This window comes from Triplophysa rosa, linkage group LG10, assembly GCF_024868665.1.
Source record: "Triplophysa rosa linkage group LG10, Trosa_1v2, whole genome shotgun sequence".
NCBI classification, from domain to species: domain Eukaryota; kingdom Metazoa; phylum Chordata; class Actinopteri; order Cypriniformes; family Nemacheilidae; genus Triplophysa; species Triplophysa rosa.
The window spans coordinates 12,250,879-12,267,211 of NC_079899.1; the positions used below are offsets into that span (position 1 = coordinate 12,250,879).

General features: G+C 38.1%; 2 protein-coding genes across 2 annotated transcripts; both read left to right on the top strand.

Moving 5' to 3' along the window:
- The first annotated feature begins 727 nt into the window (after window positions 1-727).
- dnal1 (dynein, axonemal, light chain 1) lies at window positions 728-4,105 on the top strand. The gene is made up of 8 exons (XM_057344327.1): window positions 728-792; window positions 1,199-1,237; window positions 1,341-1,450; window positions 1,550-1,605; window positions 1,690-1,745; window positions 1,834-1,960; window positions 2,095-2,235; window positions 3,137-4,105. The coding sequence occupies exons 1-8, from the start codon at window positions 790-792 to the stop codon at window positions 3,184-3,186; spliced, it is 582 nt and encodes a 193-aa protein (XP_057200310.1). The 5' UTR covers window positions 728-789; the 3' UTR covers window positions 3,187-4,105.
- A 368-nt stretch (window positions 4,106-4,473) lies between these two features.
- On the top strand, window positions 4,474-15,159 carry tedc1 (tubulin epsilon and delta complex 1). The gene is made up of 8 exons (XM_057344867.1): window positions 4,474-4,668; window positions 5,048-5,138; window positions 5,226-5,437; window positions 6,233-6,403; window positions 6,503-6,592; window positions 8,296-8,382; window positions 9,892-10,098; window positions 12,907-15,159. The coding sequence occupies exons 1-8, from the start codon at window positions 4,537-4,539 to the stop codon at window positions 13,267-13,269; spliced, it is 1,353 nt and encodes a 450-aa protein (XP_057200850.1). The 5' UTR covers window positions 4,474-4,536; the 3' UTR covers window positions 13,270-15,159.
- The last annotated feature ends 1,174 nt before the right edge of the window (window positions 15,160-16,333 follow it).

A 16,333-nucleotide genomic window follows, 5' to 3' on the forward strand; every position in this document is an offset into this window, starting at 1 on the left:
TGATTTAACGCAGTGGTGTATTACACACTGATGCATATTACATTTTTAATAAAGCCCTGTCTAAAATCAGGCTCGAAAACATATCATATGACGTGTCTGATCATGCACATAAACTTAACCTACACGCAAACCTGTTGACATAATTTAATTTAAAGCACATCGTGACTTGACCATTTTATGAGCATTCCAAATGGTGAGGGCAACTTCAAACGTCCTTACAAGTCGGTTTTCAGCATCATTCAATATATTTATGAGGACATTTTCAAAATGGCCTTCAAAAGTAGAGTCAAACCTGCACACACACTTATGCAATATTTTAACGTTATTTTAGGGTCTTCCCAGACCGAATCAGCAGGAATTAATTCGTTGTTGCATCACTCCCACCTCGTGGTGAAACTTAAGAATCACACCACGAACTCTTTTAAAACAGTCAAATTTACTCTGGTGGAGTCGGATAATTCCAGGGATAAAGCAGAATTATATTATATCCAATAAAAGCAAAATTCATTAAATACAGGGCTATAATCTATGGTCTAAACTTTGTAAAAACTATTGTTATTTGTTAGTGTTTACAAAACTGGAAATCAGTCAACCAAAGAAAATGGTTAAGTTTTACTATAATAAAGAGGTCGAATTAGTACAAATCATTATCATTAATAACACATGGACATTGTGCTTGTTTTTGTTAGGACCCATACAAGCGCGATGTTTGCGTTTACGACTGCACGTCGGAAGTATTTTGCGCACGCGCTTTGCGTCAGGGCAGTTCCATAGCAACCGTAAACCAACATGGTGAGTTTCCGTTCTTCTTTGCATCTAATACACTTTATTGTGCGATGTTACATAGCGAAAGCATAACACATTGTCCTAAATTTGTAATGTAAGAATTTGATGTTATAAGTATTATGATAAAAATATGCGCATCTGTGTCCGTACAAATCGGTATTCAGCAGATAGACAGTATCGTCGTATATGATCTATCTCGATGTATTAGGTATTAAACGTTGTATTAATATCAGGTCAAAGGGATCGCAAGTTGTGCCAGACTACACACGTCACCGTAAATGGCGTTAAGGATAGCGAGCTTCTCTGTGCTGATTTTCGTAGAAATCCCACGATAAATGTATTGCTGCAGTGTTTAACATTGTAATTTTCCTCACAAAAATATGACATGTCATTTATGTTTGTTTTACCTCAGGCAAAAGCAACAACAATCAAAGAGGCTTTGGAGAAATGGGTAAAACATGTATTATATGCTACTGTAAATACATAATGTAAAATATGTCCTGCTCTGTGTCACTTTCAGCTGTGTTAATGGATTGCAATGGGTTTTTTACTAGGAAGAGAAAACAAAAGAAAAGGCGAGCGAGGCCACAGCAGTGAAGCTTTACTGTCAGATTCCTCCCATTGAGAAAATGGACGCATCCCTCTCCAATCTGGTCAACTGCGAGTGAGTCAACTTAATATGCAACTCAGTTTGGGTATTTTCCTATAAAACAGCTGCCATTTGTATCAGATATATTAACTCTTGAATATATCCACTGTCTAGGAGATTATCCTTATCTACAAACTGTATTGAGAAAATTGCCAACTTGAATGGCTTGAGTAAGTATCTGAATTCGTCACATGCATAGCTGGTGTATACATATTTATCAAATATGTATAATAATGAAACTATTTTTTTCATAGAGAACCTGAAAATACTGTCCCTGGGGAGGAACAACATCAAAAACCTTAATGGACTTGTAAGTAACAAAACAAATGCTTATGTTGAAGGAGATTGTTCGACATGGATCTCAGTGATTTCTTGCATGGCTTCTCTGATCCCCACAGGAGGCAGTAGGTGATACTTTGGAGGAGCTGTGGATCTCTTATAACCTCATAGAAAAGCTAAAGGGGGTACATGTTATGAAGAAACTCAAAGTTCTGTACATGTCCAACAACTTGGTCAAGGAGTGGGGTGAGCAAAGCATAAAGATTACTTTAAGCGTGGAAGCACAGGAACTTAATCATGTGTTATGACACAGTCGAATTACCATATTAATGTGTTTTGACATTGTGTGGCATCTTTTATAAGGTTGTTTGTTTCTTCAGCGGAGTTTCTGAAGCTGGCAGACCTTCCAACTCTGGTGGATCTTGTGTTTGTGGGGAACCCATTAGAAGAAAAGTATGCTACTGATGGTAACTGGATAGAGGAAGCAACAAAGAGGCTTCCCAAGCTTAAAAAGCTAGATGGTGAGTAGCATAGGACTCAGTTAATTTCCGAATGCTTTCTTTTTTAGCCAAATTTAAACAGATTATTTAAGAATTATGCTGTTTTAGGCAATATCATACAAGCAAGAGTGCTAAAATTGAGTACAAAAGCATTTATCAGAGTCTGTTCTGTTGTTAATAAAGTGTTATTAAAGGGGTCATATGGCGCGAACACGTGTTTTTCTGTGTCTTTGGTGTGTTATAAGTTGCCCATGCATGTATTAGACACGTAAAATTGCAAAAATGAAAGTGTCGGAACAAAAGATGCATTCTATCTAAAAGCGAATGCTCACCCAGACCTGCCTGAAACGCCTCGTGTAACCACACCCCCACAAATCTACGTCAGTTCGTGGTATGATTTGACTAAGACCGCCCAAATGTATATGCAAGTAAGGTGGGCGTACCTGTCAGAACAATTGCTTTGGAACCTGATGTTCCAAATATGGTAAGAGGCGTTACATTTCTGTCACACGCTTGCAGTATTCGAGCAATCACTACGCACTGGTTAACTGGCCAATCATAGCACACCTCGCTTTTCAGAGCGATGAGCTTTGTAAAAAATCAACGCGTTTCAGAGAGGCGGGGCAAAGAGGAGATACAAACATGCACGGTATGTGGAAAATACAGCGTTTTTGAATCTTAAATCGTGTATACACATTGCATTACATCTAAAACAAACGATAATATTCGTTTTAGCCGTGTCATATGACTCCTTTAAATAACATACCATGCAACAGACCAGTGCCCCTCTTGAACCAATCAAACTTTTCCAATCAAAACTGCTGCATAATTGTAATCGGTATCACAGTCTCAATTATTTCATCAGCTTATGATGACAGGATGGCAAAACTTGATTCTGCAAAATAATTATTTTTATTTTTAGGCATCCCAGTCATCAAGCGAGAGGAAGAGGAAGCTGAAGGGGAAAGTTAATGCTTTTTTAATTCTAAAATTGGTATGTTTTATGTCAAACACCAGCATTTTAACTATGAAAATTCTGTGCAATATTTGTATTATTTTCATTTTTATTGTGTATTTATATAAGCTGAAAAGCTACATTCACTTTATCCAATAAATAATGTCTGTATTACGTAGATAATTAAAACTGCTTTGAATCTAAAGTTTATTAGAGAGTTTTAAAATGTCTAATCTAAGGGCAGTTTTTGTCCTACAAGTTCTTTATTATACATTGTTCTTATAGTAAATTGTAAGCACAAGGTGATTAATTTGATATTGAAGCCTGTTTCCTACGAGTAATTTAAAAATCATTGGGAATGAGTAACTTACTATGTTTGCGCAGTGGCGCTATAACCACAATTGTAACACACAAATTAATGATATTGTATTTTTTTTCCTGTTAAAAATTGTATAAGTATGTTTTTAATATATTTTAAAAATATATTATAAACATATTAATATTATTTTAAGCAAACGTGTAGCATGTGTTAAGGAATGATAATAATTGAGGAAGTCTGTGACCTCTAAATGGTATGAAGATATTTTTTGTCTACTGTTTTATATCCCAAGAAAAATAAACAATTTTGTCCTCTGCCATAAGTTATGATTAGATTTTTATTAAATTCAACAGATTTGTATCGCAAATTTTGATTTTTATTACAATTTTGATTAAGGCGAGATGACAAGTCTTCAACAGCAGAGGGCAGTGGAGGGTTTAAAAACAATACCAATAACAGAAACTTACATTTCTGAGTTTAGCCCAAAATTAATCATCATGAACATTAATGTGTTTCCAGTTTTTCTACAATTGTAACATATTAACAAACTATTTAGAAAATCTATCATGTTACGTATCATGTTCATTTATTGACCAAGTTAAAGGCCACGTTCTGTCAATGTTATGTTCTTTAAGGGTATTTTAAGTAAGATAAATAAATAAAATATTCTTTTTGATCTCTCTTCAGATGTTTACAGATAGATCATCCTTTGAGTGCTTTTTCCGCGTTTTTATAATAATTAATTGTATAATGTGCAACAGAATAATATTGAGAATACACATAATAAAGAATCAAGTAATTTGTTCTCTAAAATATTATTTAATAAATATTCTTAAAAAATATTATTTTTCTTTTTTAAACCTATCTGCAAGCAATGTAACTCTCATGTGACGTCTTTGAAGTCTAGAATTCCTATTGGACAGCTTTCACGTCAATCATATAACGCACCAAAACAGTAACTAATCAAAACTGGGTAAATGTCTGCCAACTAGGAAGTGTCTGTTGCTTAACGACTATCACGCTATAAACAAACTACACGCCTAGCAAAATGCAGCGCGAAAGGAGTGTTAAAGTGAAGGAAGTTATTACGGCTCTCTGCAGACTTCTCTTAGGATTGAACGTCAAAACGATCCCGACTGCCGAAGCATTCAGGAGAGCCAAATTTAACAGAAAAGATGCAGTAGGTTATATTCCATGTAATGCTTCCTGTACATGTATAGCTCTGTAAAATGTAAAACAAACAGAAATAACAAGCTTTAACGGTCTACACGTGTTGTCAAATCAATATACGGTTTGTAGTTTTGAGCTACTGATGTAATAGAAGTCATGATTGACTCTTAAAATGACTCTAACGTTACCATGGTAAAGCCACAGTACAGCTTTACAATGTCCAATGTTTACAATGTACAATGTGTACGGATTTGCGATGTCACTTAATGTTTCTCTGGTCATATATTTTGAAAAATCTGATATAGGTAACGTTAGCCTGTGTCTTCATTAGCTTGATGAACGTGAACCTTATATATCCCAGTCTGCTCAAAAGCATATTTTGCTTTTAGGTAGTGGACATGTGGAGTTTGTTAAGCAGTCTTCTGCAGAGGGCATTTGTGCTGGATTGCGCATGCCAGGACTCTAAAGACAAAGATTTTGGTATATTTATTGCAGCTCATAACTAAAGTTCATGTGTGATATGTTATATAATAGCACACTGTGTAACTCTAACTATTGTCTTTGCAGACACGCAGCTTCTGTTTGTAAGGAGTGCCTTATGGCACTGTGGTTACGGGGCCTTGTGGGTGGTGGGACCCCAGCCCCCTAGTCACATAGAAGAAGTGGGAAGCCGAGATCTGCTTCTAGCATTGGGCTGGGTGCTGTCATTTAGAAATCTGCTGGAGTCCCTGCTGGCAGAAAAGGTTTATCAGTTAGACACACTCTCATCTGCACCAAAGGTGAGACGTTGAGTTTTGAGCAGTTATGATATGATATATAAATATTGTGATCCAATCATGACGAAGATGAATAATTTAATAACTCCTGCAAAATAAATGGATTTCTGGGAGAGCTTATTAAGTGCTACTCTGTCTATAGCCAGCAGAGAGCAGAATAGCACCACACTGTATTTTGACGCACAAGAACTATTAAAAACAACAATGGTGTATTGAAATTTTATCAGTGGCCTCTCAGGAACAATGTTAGCTTTAGACTTTACATAAGCTGAATGATTACCTTGCGGTTCTGTGTGCTCCTTGCTGGCCTAATGTAATTTACTTTCTAATAAAAATAAATCGCAAACAGATCAGAATGAATCAAATCCTGTTTGCTTCTGGATCAATTTTAAAGTTGTTTCGCCCAATCTTGGAAATATAATTGGTCAAATCCTAAACCTCTAATCTAGTAAAGCTTTCAGAATCTTCTTAGTTGTGTCTATTTATTAGAGGCAATTGCTAAGGTAAGCATTGTGTGGATCAAGGAGAGTGCTATTACTATTCTAAGTATTCAGACGTGTGATTTTAGTTTGGTGGATGGGGAAAATACTGTAGATTTACGTTGGAGGAGGGACCCAAGCCACATCTAGGAATAAGAATATTAGGAATTTTGAGTTGGGCCACCTTGTAGGTTTTGGTGTATGCATAGCAACACCCTGGTATTGTGCCATTAAGAGTTACCTGTGCATATTTTAAAGAGTAAATGACAATAATTATACCTTTTATGATACCTTAACATTTGGACATGTTGTCTTTAAGGGTATCATGCTTGGTCAATGGAACATATTGCCACATGGACCACAAGAAGAGACCGATGCTATGAAGAATGATCAGACACTGCAGACACTACAGTGGCAATATGGGAAACTAAGGCTTCAGTGGAAGAGCTTACTCTCAGCTCAAGAGGAAAGGTCAAGACTCACCCACAGGGCAAGTCACTCAACCAGTGTAGTATAGTCTGAAATACTTGTAAATACGTTTTAAAATACAGAAATGTAATAAAGCAGTTGTCTGTGATCTGTTCTTTAGGTTGTCTCCAATATCAACGCCTCCGCTATCTATCAGACTAACATCACTGGTTCCCATCACATCAACGTGACGTCAACTGCACTCGACAAGGTGACATGAAAATGCAAAAACATTTGGATGAAATATCAGTTTGAGATAAAGGCTTAACCTTTATGAATTTACCATTACTGTGCCCTTAATAATTGTCATTACGCGACAACTAACACCTTCACTAATATAGATTCGCACTGGAGATATTTCGCATTTGTATTCCCTGGGCGTACGTCAAGTGCATCTATCTTTCGTCAGAGCATATGGTGATCAGCGCTCGATAATAACCGCAGTAAGCTAGGTAACAAGCTCATTTCGATCACGGGATGATTGCATGCAGCTGTCAAACTGTTTTTTATCCCCTGGCTTTTGCTGGGGAGGTTGTAGCGAGTTAACCACCTCTGTGTATCTGCAGATGCGTAGTTTTGTGCGATAGGTTGACAGGCTGGGAAATCCTTGTGTGATGAGGCTGGATCTTGATCTTAGAAGTCAAAAGGCCCACGTTTTCTCATTCCCTTCATCTTTCCCTTGCTCTTTAGAGGCTTTGTAGGAGTATTTTATCTGAAAGAAAAAGTGTTCCTCCTGACATCTAACGAAGGGCTGGTTGTTTATGATGTTCGGAAAGAGAAAATAATCGACAGACAACAAGAAAGAGGAGGAAAAACTAAAACTTGACTATTTATTTATTAATCAGAGGAACCATAATTTGTTCCAAATGGTCATTGTTGCAGATGCTAGATGTTTAATCCAAAAAGTAATAATGATAAAAATGTATGCATCATAAAATAGTTAACAATTAAGACATGGTTTCTACTGCATACACTTATTTAAGATTATTATTGTTATTAATATTTATTAATTGATAATTTGTTATTTTTATACAAGTTATTATTTTTATTATTAACAATATGGTTAAATAATTATTGACTATATTATTAATAATACAAATAGTAATTATATTATTGTTATTATTTTCATTACTATTAGATTAATAATAATTGGTAATTTATTAATAAAGTATTTTTATTAATTATTAAAACGATTACTATTAGTTTATTAATATTAATATATGTTTATATATATATATATATATATATCAAATGTTTTTTAATACATCATAATAAATCAAAATATTTACCAACATGTATTTTTAACAAACACAGTTTAAAGCTAGTAAAATTACATGCGCAGCACATTTTATTAATTATGTGAGCGAGTCGTTGATTCAATGTTTCGAATTGATTCATCGAAGAAGAAAATAAAAAAATGTATTCACAGAAATTAATCAAAGTGGGCATAGGGCGCTATTCAAATACCTGTCTTTAGCACTTTTATTTCTCATTTTGTCAAAGAAAATGCAGAAGTGAGCACGGGGGCGGGGTGCTCTGTCAAGTCTGACTCTCGGGAGAATACGATGTTGGATGAGTCCAGACAGATGCTAATGGCTCTCTCTTCTCCAGCTCTGTGAAGGATAGTGGGCAGACTAGGGATCTCTCTCTTCTCCCCATTGCCCTTCAATCTGTGTGGGGTACAGAGAGGAGTTATCGGTCTCAATTCCCTGGAGCACATCTGTTTAACTGCAGAGACGTGAGGTATTAGCCAGGCTCCTATAGGGAAAAATTGCCCAGGAGTAAAGATCAAAGTGTCTGCCAAGCGTTCACTAACCTGTTCTTGCAATGTAGGGCCACTGGGGGTTTTATTGTTCTAAAAACAACATAGCCAGACTGCATGTAATCGCTTCTTACGCTTTGCTTGTGTTGTAGGAACTGGAGCGAATACAGACGCTGAACGGAATTCTGGAAGCGTATCTGGATTGGAAACTTCATGAGCCTTTATTCTGGTGCTGGATGGTATGTTTGCTATAGTCAGATGGCACGTTCACAGACCACCTGCAGTTCATTCGATCCGCATTGCATGCAATGTTTTTAAATGTAGACTATTTTGCAACACTGGTCCAAAGCACTTGCTGTCTCATTTTTAACAGTACACGCTTTTGAACAAAATGCAACCAATGGAACATTTAGAACTGAATTGAAATTTGAAACAAACATCTTTAAGACTTAATTATATTTGTGAAATGTACCAGTCTGAGCGTCTTTATTGTTTGTTTAATCCAAGCAAGAATTATTTGAACAACACACCAACACACACCACTTTATCTAATATTCTGTTTGTTCATGCTGTTGCGTCATTGTTTAGTGGTCGATCAGGACACGTATTTGTGCATCCCTGGCAGGTAAAAGTGGCTCGCCGCACATTCCCCCATCTAAAATCCTACTAATGACTCTAAATCTAATATGTATATTAGCCCAGCTGTTGTCTGAGAGCCAGACTGCTGCTCCGGCGATGGTAACCTCGCCCAGCTTTGAGCTGTCACTCACGGTGATACACTAGCACTGCCGGGCTCTGAATCTGCCAGACAAGAGCCCTCACTCAGGTTGGCACATATTCAAGTCGAAATGAAGTTGTAAAGAAGTTTGCGGCTAGCGGGAGTGGATTCCGAGCACTTGGCAGGAGTTCGGTTTTTCATTCGGAGTGTGCATATTGAAGTAAAAAAGGGGATGTTTTAACTGCTTTTCAGTAAGAGAAGTGATCTCATGGGTATCTTTGAGTTGGACAAATGGAGCAGGGTCTGTATTGTCCTAGGGCAACAGAGTGTTAAAAGGTCTGAAATATTTCTTCTGTGACTCCTTTATGTTGCTCCTTAGAGTCATTAGAAGACAATCAAAACAAAGTGCATTACAAAGTAAACATTATTAGATTCATTGAGTAACCTCTATAAAACTAGGCATATTGAAGAGAAAGCAGATTCTTAGAAATACGTTAAACCCTGTAAATTCAATTTGCAGAGGCCTTTAGTGAGAAATTCAATCTGCGGCTTTGAGGCGCGAGCAGACATTCTCTTGCCCAATAAACAGGAAGTCAGGGAATGGAAATCAAACAGCAGCTCCACCGCGTCAATGGAAAATCTATGGGGCTTGATGAAAACCAAACATTTTGGTGATGGAGTGCTATTTGGACAGGATTGTCTTGTCATTGTCCACACAGGAGGGACTGTAGAGCTCAGATATTGGTCGAAGCACTGTTGATTAGCACAGGTTCTTGATTTTCTTTTGGAGGCACTCAAGGAAAGTTTGATTTTGTAAGAACCAGATCATGTACCGAGTATGCTTATAACCTGGGATGTGAAATGAAAATGTCTATGGACAAAGAAATAAAGTCTTGTAAAGCTTTTTAGAAAATTAATTTAGGACATTCTCATTCTTTTAGCAAAGCATGTTGATCTGGCATGGCTTTACACACACAATATAACCCAACCTTGAAAAACCTGTTGCACTCACTCCATTGTCTTTGATCAGGACAGCGTGATTGACAGCTCCCTCGCCGATGCATGCGAGGTGAAGTCTGCCGATTGGCCACCGGGGGAGAGGGCTGTCACTCTTAAGTGTCCCCACGGTGACAAGGAAAGGAGGGCAATCAGACGGCTTGACAAGATGTTGCTGAGGCTGCAGACAGAACTAAGGGTCAGAAGAATAGAGCGGTTAACTCTCACGCTCACCTCACAGGTAATGACCGGTCAGTAGATAAGATCCACCTGCACGAGCAACTGACAGGAAGGCTTAAACTTATAATAAGGTCAGGGTTTTTACTGCAAAACTTTGTTCCTTTCAGTACTGAAGTTCAAGCTCTGTCAGTTTTGGTACTTAAGATGCTGACAGCGTGGCTTAAAGCATCACAAAACAAAAATCTGTATTAACTCACTCCTGTATCAAGGGCTCTGTTCTAAATTCTAGTAAGCTGTCTTTGAAGGCAGCATCTTAAATTAATCTCGTAAATGACTGAGGATGCATACAAATTGTGCTCCGGCATTTTGTGGCTCACATTTGATGAGTTTGTTAGTATGTTTCTATGCTAACAATACACTAATAAACATAAATATACCTAGCATGTATGTAAATAGTTTTTATCCGTATTTTTTCACTATTTAATAAATCTTGGTTTGTCTGCTATTTTTTTACCTTAAAACAGTGCATTCTGCAATTACATACTTTACAAAGCGAATGACGCTAAGCTAGCAATAATATACTAATAACCTTAAATAAACATGGCGCCCAGGCATACTAATATTCTTTGTTCGTCAATCATTTTTCAGTACTGAATACATCAAAATCAACCTTCCACTCAGTTTGTCTGCTATTTTTATGTTTTGCAGTGCATTCTGGGATTACATACTTCACAAAGCAAATGTAGCTAAACTTTCGATAACACGCTAATGAGCATAAATATACAGTACATAGCGCATACTAGTTTTTTTTATCAACAATTGTTTATTATACAACAATACTTTTTTTAATAAATAATGTTAAATCAATCAATCTAATGTTTTATCAGGCCATTTACTTTATATTCTATATAGCCGCAGTCTGTATGAAACATAGAAGGTCTGGTAACTGAGAAAATGTGTTGTAGGCTCTGGTGCTGAAGCGAAATCCCAGTGGTCTATTTTAATATTTAAAAAAACTACTGACGACAAACTGTAACAACTGAAATAAATATATCATGAGCAGGAGTACTTACAAAGTTACTAACAGCCTTTCCATGCCATTCATACTAGAACTGATTCTAAATATTCTTTCCAATTAAAACACGATTCACAATGAAATGCTCTTAACATGCTGATTATTTATGCTATTAATATCATAAATGCTATATGTAGATACAAGACGTTATGTTTTATAATCTGTCACAAATATAGCAAACCGTAAACTGACTGACAGCTAAAAATACTTTATTACTGCTGCATTATCGTTTACTTGAGCGTTACAGAAAAAGTGTCCATTTATTTACCTGCTGTTAGTGTCTGCAGGTCTTTATATGCGACGTGTCTTTGGCGGGAGAAGCAGCGCTCACGGAGCGGAAAGGGTTCAAATGAAGCGCGTTTGGCGCTAAATAAAGATATTAGAGGATATAGCGGCAAAATATAATCAACATAAATGTCCCTGAGTGCGCGTGATGTGTACATCTCAGTTATGTAGACGCGCTGCTCAATTTAAACCACAGAAAGATTTTTTTAATAGTTCATTATGTCTTGCGGTCCGGATAGAACGAAGGATAAACTGGGTGAAAACCTGTCATCCGGTGGTAACTGGACTGTTGCTTGTCAGGGGCAGGGCATGCGTATTTTCACCACCCTGGGAGCGTTTAAAAACGCAATTTTTTATCTGCTTTTCAGGTGGTTGGCGCGACATATTTTCCCACACGCGCTCTCTGTCCGCTGGCGAAAGTGTGCTTACCTGTGTATGTGCGCACACGTGTCTGTGTGTGTGTGTACGCGCGCGCTTCGGGTCGGAACTCGGCGCGACCACGTAGAAACAGAAATGACATGCCGCCATGTAAATAAGATAAATACCGTAAAGCTATTTAGTTTGTTTAGTACGAGAACAAGACTTGTTATATAGGAAAGGTAACCTTAAATGACTTCTCTTGTGATCTAATGCTACATGAAAAACTATTAACTTGACCTTCAAGGGGGGCGGGAGGTGCCGTTGGAGGGGCGGGGCGCCCCCCCCCTAAGGTAATGGTAGGGGAAACACTGCACATAGTGCATACTAATGTATTTTATTTGATCATTTTTTAGTCTTGAATACATGTACATCAAAATCAACCTTCCTCTTGGTTTGTCTGCTATTTTTGTTCCCTGACCTCAACACAATGCACTCTGGGATTACATGCTCCACAAAAGATACATTCAATGCTTCTTTAGACTTTGGTTTTGGCCACTATAATCTTATTGGAATAGCCTTCACCTTAGAAAGCAGCTAGGTTTGCTTGGTTTTCTTCTTACCTAGTTTGTTTCTCAATCTCTTCTTAATCCTTCTTTTAAGTTTCACCCGTATCACCCAATTTCTTTTTAAGACGGGTGGTTTGCTGCGAAGTTTCTTCATCATGTTTTATTACCTGTGTTCAAAGGTTCTTTGAACAGACTTCAGAAGGGTTTTAATATTCTGATAATGAGAAAGGATGGAGCTAAAAGAAAGTTTTTAAAACTAGGTCATCTCATCATTGCATTCTGTTATTGCCTGAATAAATTATACCTCATTGTATGAAAATCCAGTGTGGTGGGTCTGACAGATAATTAGGTGGTCTCTATGATACACAGATGGATATAACCAATTGGATTAATGAGTGTCTGGCATAGTTGAAGCTAGCCTGAATGTTTTCTTCATATCAATTCTCGATATATTCTTTGTGCTGTAAGAGTCAACTATTTATACCCCTGCTTTATCTTCCGGCCTCTCCTTTTGATATTAGTGTCCATTTGATGGTTGATCAGTATTCCAGTCTGTTAAGACTTGTGCTCTCGTTCTCATTAGGCAAGACATCAGGAGGTCTCACAGCTCTCTGAAAGGCAAAGAATAGAGGTAGAGAAGAGGGTTGCGGGCTATTTGGAAGGCCTCCGTCTCACAAACGCCTCCACAATCACATCAAGAGGGTTCCTGCCATGTCTCCAGGACTTGCCACCCGCAAAGCCATCTCACAGGCTGCAGACTGGGGAACCTGGCTTGACTGCAACAGCTGGAAAGCTCCAGGCATCGTGGGCTTTAAAAGAGCTGAGGAACAGAGAAGCCGTACTGCAATGGCAGCTGGACAGACTGAGGCAAAATATGAGAGGTGAAATTCATAAACTTGCCAGCACAATGGAAGGGGTGGTACTCATCCCACCAATCAAGAGATAAATACTTTTCGTGACACTTATATAAAAGTGGACAGAATGAAGTTTGAGTTCCTAAACAATGGCTGTACTGTATATGGTAGATAGGGAGTGTTTTACAGTCTGTTTATACATGAACCTACTGCACTGCAGTGTGTTTGGAAAATAAAGAGACTTGCTACATTCAAGGCTGTTCTTTATACTCGCGTAAAAACGTTTAGTTCAAGTACAGAAGAATATGAAACTACACACTGAATACAACTCTAATGACTGACTCAAATAAATAAACTGACCTCTGTGCTCGAATACTCCGTGCGGGAGGAAATGGAAGACGTTTCAAATATTTTTTTAATGCCTGCCATTTCTTGGAAGAAAACAGCCTGCGGTTTCCAAAGTAGGTCATTCTTCTCGATGTTTTTCAACCTGTAAAGTTAGGATCGAAGTTAGAGAGATATCAAACACCAATAATTATCAGCAGCTATACTCCTCAGAGACCAAAACATGGTTTGTGCTCAGCAGTTCATAATACAGGAAGATTTCACGTTTTAATGCTGAGTGTGTTTCTATACCAGCCAATACCAGTGTGGTCTCGATTACATTTGGAAAGCTGTAAACAAGCTAGGTGTGCAAGATAACATGAGCGGTTGGCAAACTAAAGCAGCTGGCACAGGCGACGGTATTATCTTATTAAGAACGTCATTTCCAACACTGATTTTCATTAGGATTATATTCTGAAATCCTAATCTAGACGCTGCATGATAAATTCTAAAAGGATTTTCTCTCCATTACCCTCGGCCTTCTTATCTAGGCTAGAATTACTGTTTACAATGTGAATGCAGACATGGCGGTTCTGTTTTGCTGCTTTTTCAAATGAACTAATGTAAGTGAAATTTAAGGTTGTGTTTATGCTGTTGTCGAGAGGGTCAGCCAGTGTCAGAGCCGAGAGCCAGTGTGGGTGGCTTTCTGAATACTTCTGAATATTTGAATAACCAGCCCTTTTTTCACACATATCATCTACAACATATCTGTTCCAAAACCTTTTCGATGACATCCATTGTCATCCAGAACATCACAGTTCTGTTTGATCAGCACATTAATTAGAGATACATAAGTAGAACTGGGCTTTGTTTTCTGAGTTTTGTCGGAAATGCTCTGTTCTTTTGGACAGGTATAAACGCTCTCGGACAAGCATTTAGCAGTGATAACTGAAAATAGATGGGTGCATTGCAGCTTGAATTGTTAAATATAGAACAAATAATTTATTTAGATAAATAATTCGGAAATGCTTATGAGTAAAACGCACCGCTTTCACAGGGTTTTTTGACTTGAGGGAGGGGTTCGAGCAGACTAATCACAGTGCTTGCAGTCTACTTAAAGTCTGCATCGAGTTGATGTGTTGTTACATTTTTGGAGAGTATATGGTAATTACGGCAAAAGACCTTTAAATAAAACTGACACATGCAGGAAGACTTGTCTGAGTTTTACATCACACATTATCATAGTATAGAAGCCATGCTGCGGGACTGCGTCTTAAACTTCTAACACTGACAGAATATTATCGGAAGAAGACTTTGATCGCAATGCTCATTAATCTGCTGTTGGCGAAGTTTTAACCCAGCTTTAGACATCCGTAACGGTGCTGATTCATTTGTTAGCCTGACTAAATCAAAGATGATAAATGTTAACAAGATGAGGCACTGCTATTACTGTGAATGTGAGGAAATGCAACACTTAGTTTGGCCGCTCTAGCGAAGAAAGTTCCGCCTTCTAGTAAAAAGAGCAGATGATTAATTGAATGTTGTGAGGCTCTTGCCAACCTCTAATATGCACAGTAGCAGAAGCTACCTTAAAAAAAAGGATTTTTAGTGCAATTTGAGCTTAAAAAACTAAAGTTATGGTACAGTTGATGTCATGTTTAATTGTTTGTCAGAAATGTTATTTAATTGTTATTTTAGAAAGCGATTTTAGAATGATCTGTTTTTCCTTATCCAAGTAGACAGGACTTGGTTTTACATGACAGAAATAGCAACCCGGAGGCATAGCAAACGGTTGCCAAGTGCTACAAGTTCTCTAAAGAGACTTTGACAAAATTCAGATAATTTCATCAGTTTTACTTTGAGGCTATGGGTTCCATGTGCATTATTCACCATTTCAAAGTAAATTTGCCTCCTCTCCTTAGGTAAATTAATTTTATGCAGACAAAATGAAGTTTGTAATCATTCTAAATGGCCCACTCCCCATAAGCATTTTATAATTTATAGCTATATAGCTTAAAGAAATACAGCTGCACAATGTTGCAGATGCTGACGTCCTGCAGATGCGAGATGTATATGATACAGGCTTAAAATCACCAAGATGTACAGCCGGTAGTGCCTAAGATGTGTCACAATCCTGATTATGCCTTTCTCTGGAGGATCAGAGTCATTCTTCCATTTCTACACGTTCAAGCCAATCCCAACATTGTCACTTCTTGCTCTCATTACAAAACACCAGCCTCCATCTGGGAATGAACATAATGCCACAAATGAGATCTCCCATTGCATGGAGCAGACAGCCCACTGTTCCCAAAGACGCCTCGCCTAATGGATGACGACAGGGTCAGTGCGGTACGACTGCACGCGCTGCTGCTTCTGATTTAGACAGAGGGCCATTAGAGAAGCCCGTTGTCGCTGCGATGCCTCTGAAAGGTATTCGGCTGGAAAGGAGAAAAACGAGAAAGCGGGCGTCATCCCTCATGGAGGCAGAGGAGAGTCGCTTTACCCTTGAGGACCTTGATGTACAACAGGGCCCGGCTAAGTACCCGCAGTGCAGAACAAGAGAACGTTTTGCAAGAATTCTCCCGGTATGTCTCTTTATTTAATTGGCCGACCTCTCCTTTGCCCTCTCTCCAAGGCGGGGGGCAGAAGGGCGAGGGGGCGTGACTCCGAACCCCCTCGGAGATCCGATAGGCATAGCACAGGGATCTATCAGACTAATTAATGAAGCAGGAGTTGTGATGTTTGGCACACACGGATGGCATCTCGCTTTCATACGCTTTCAAAGGTGTAGGAGCACAAAAGCAGTCTAACCGTCAGTGCCAGATATAGTGA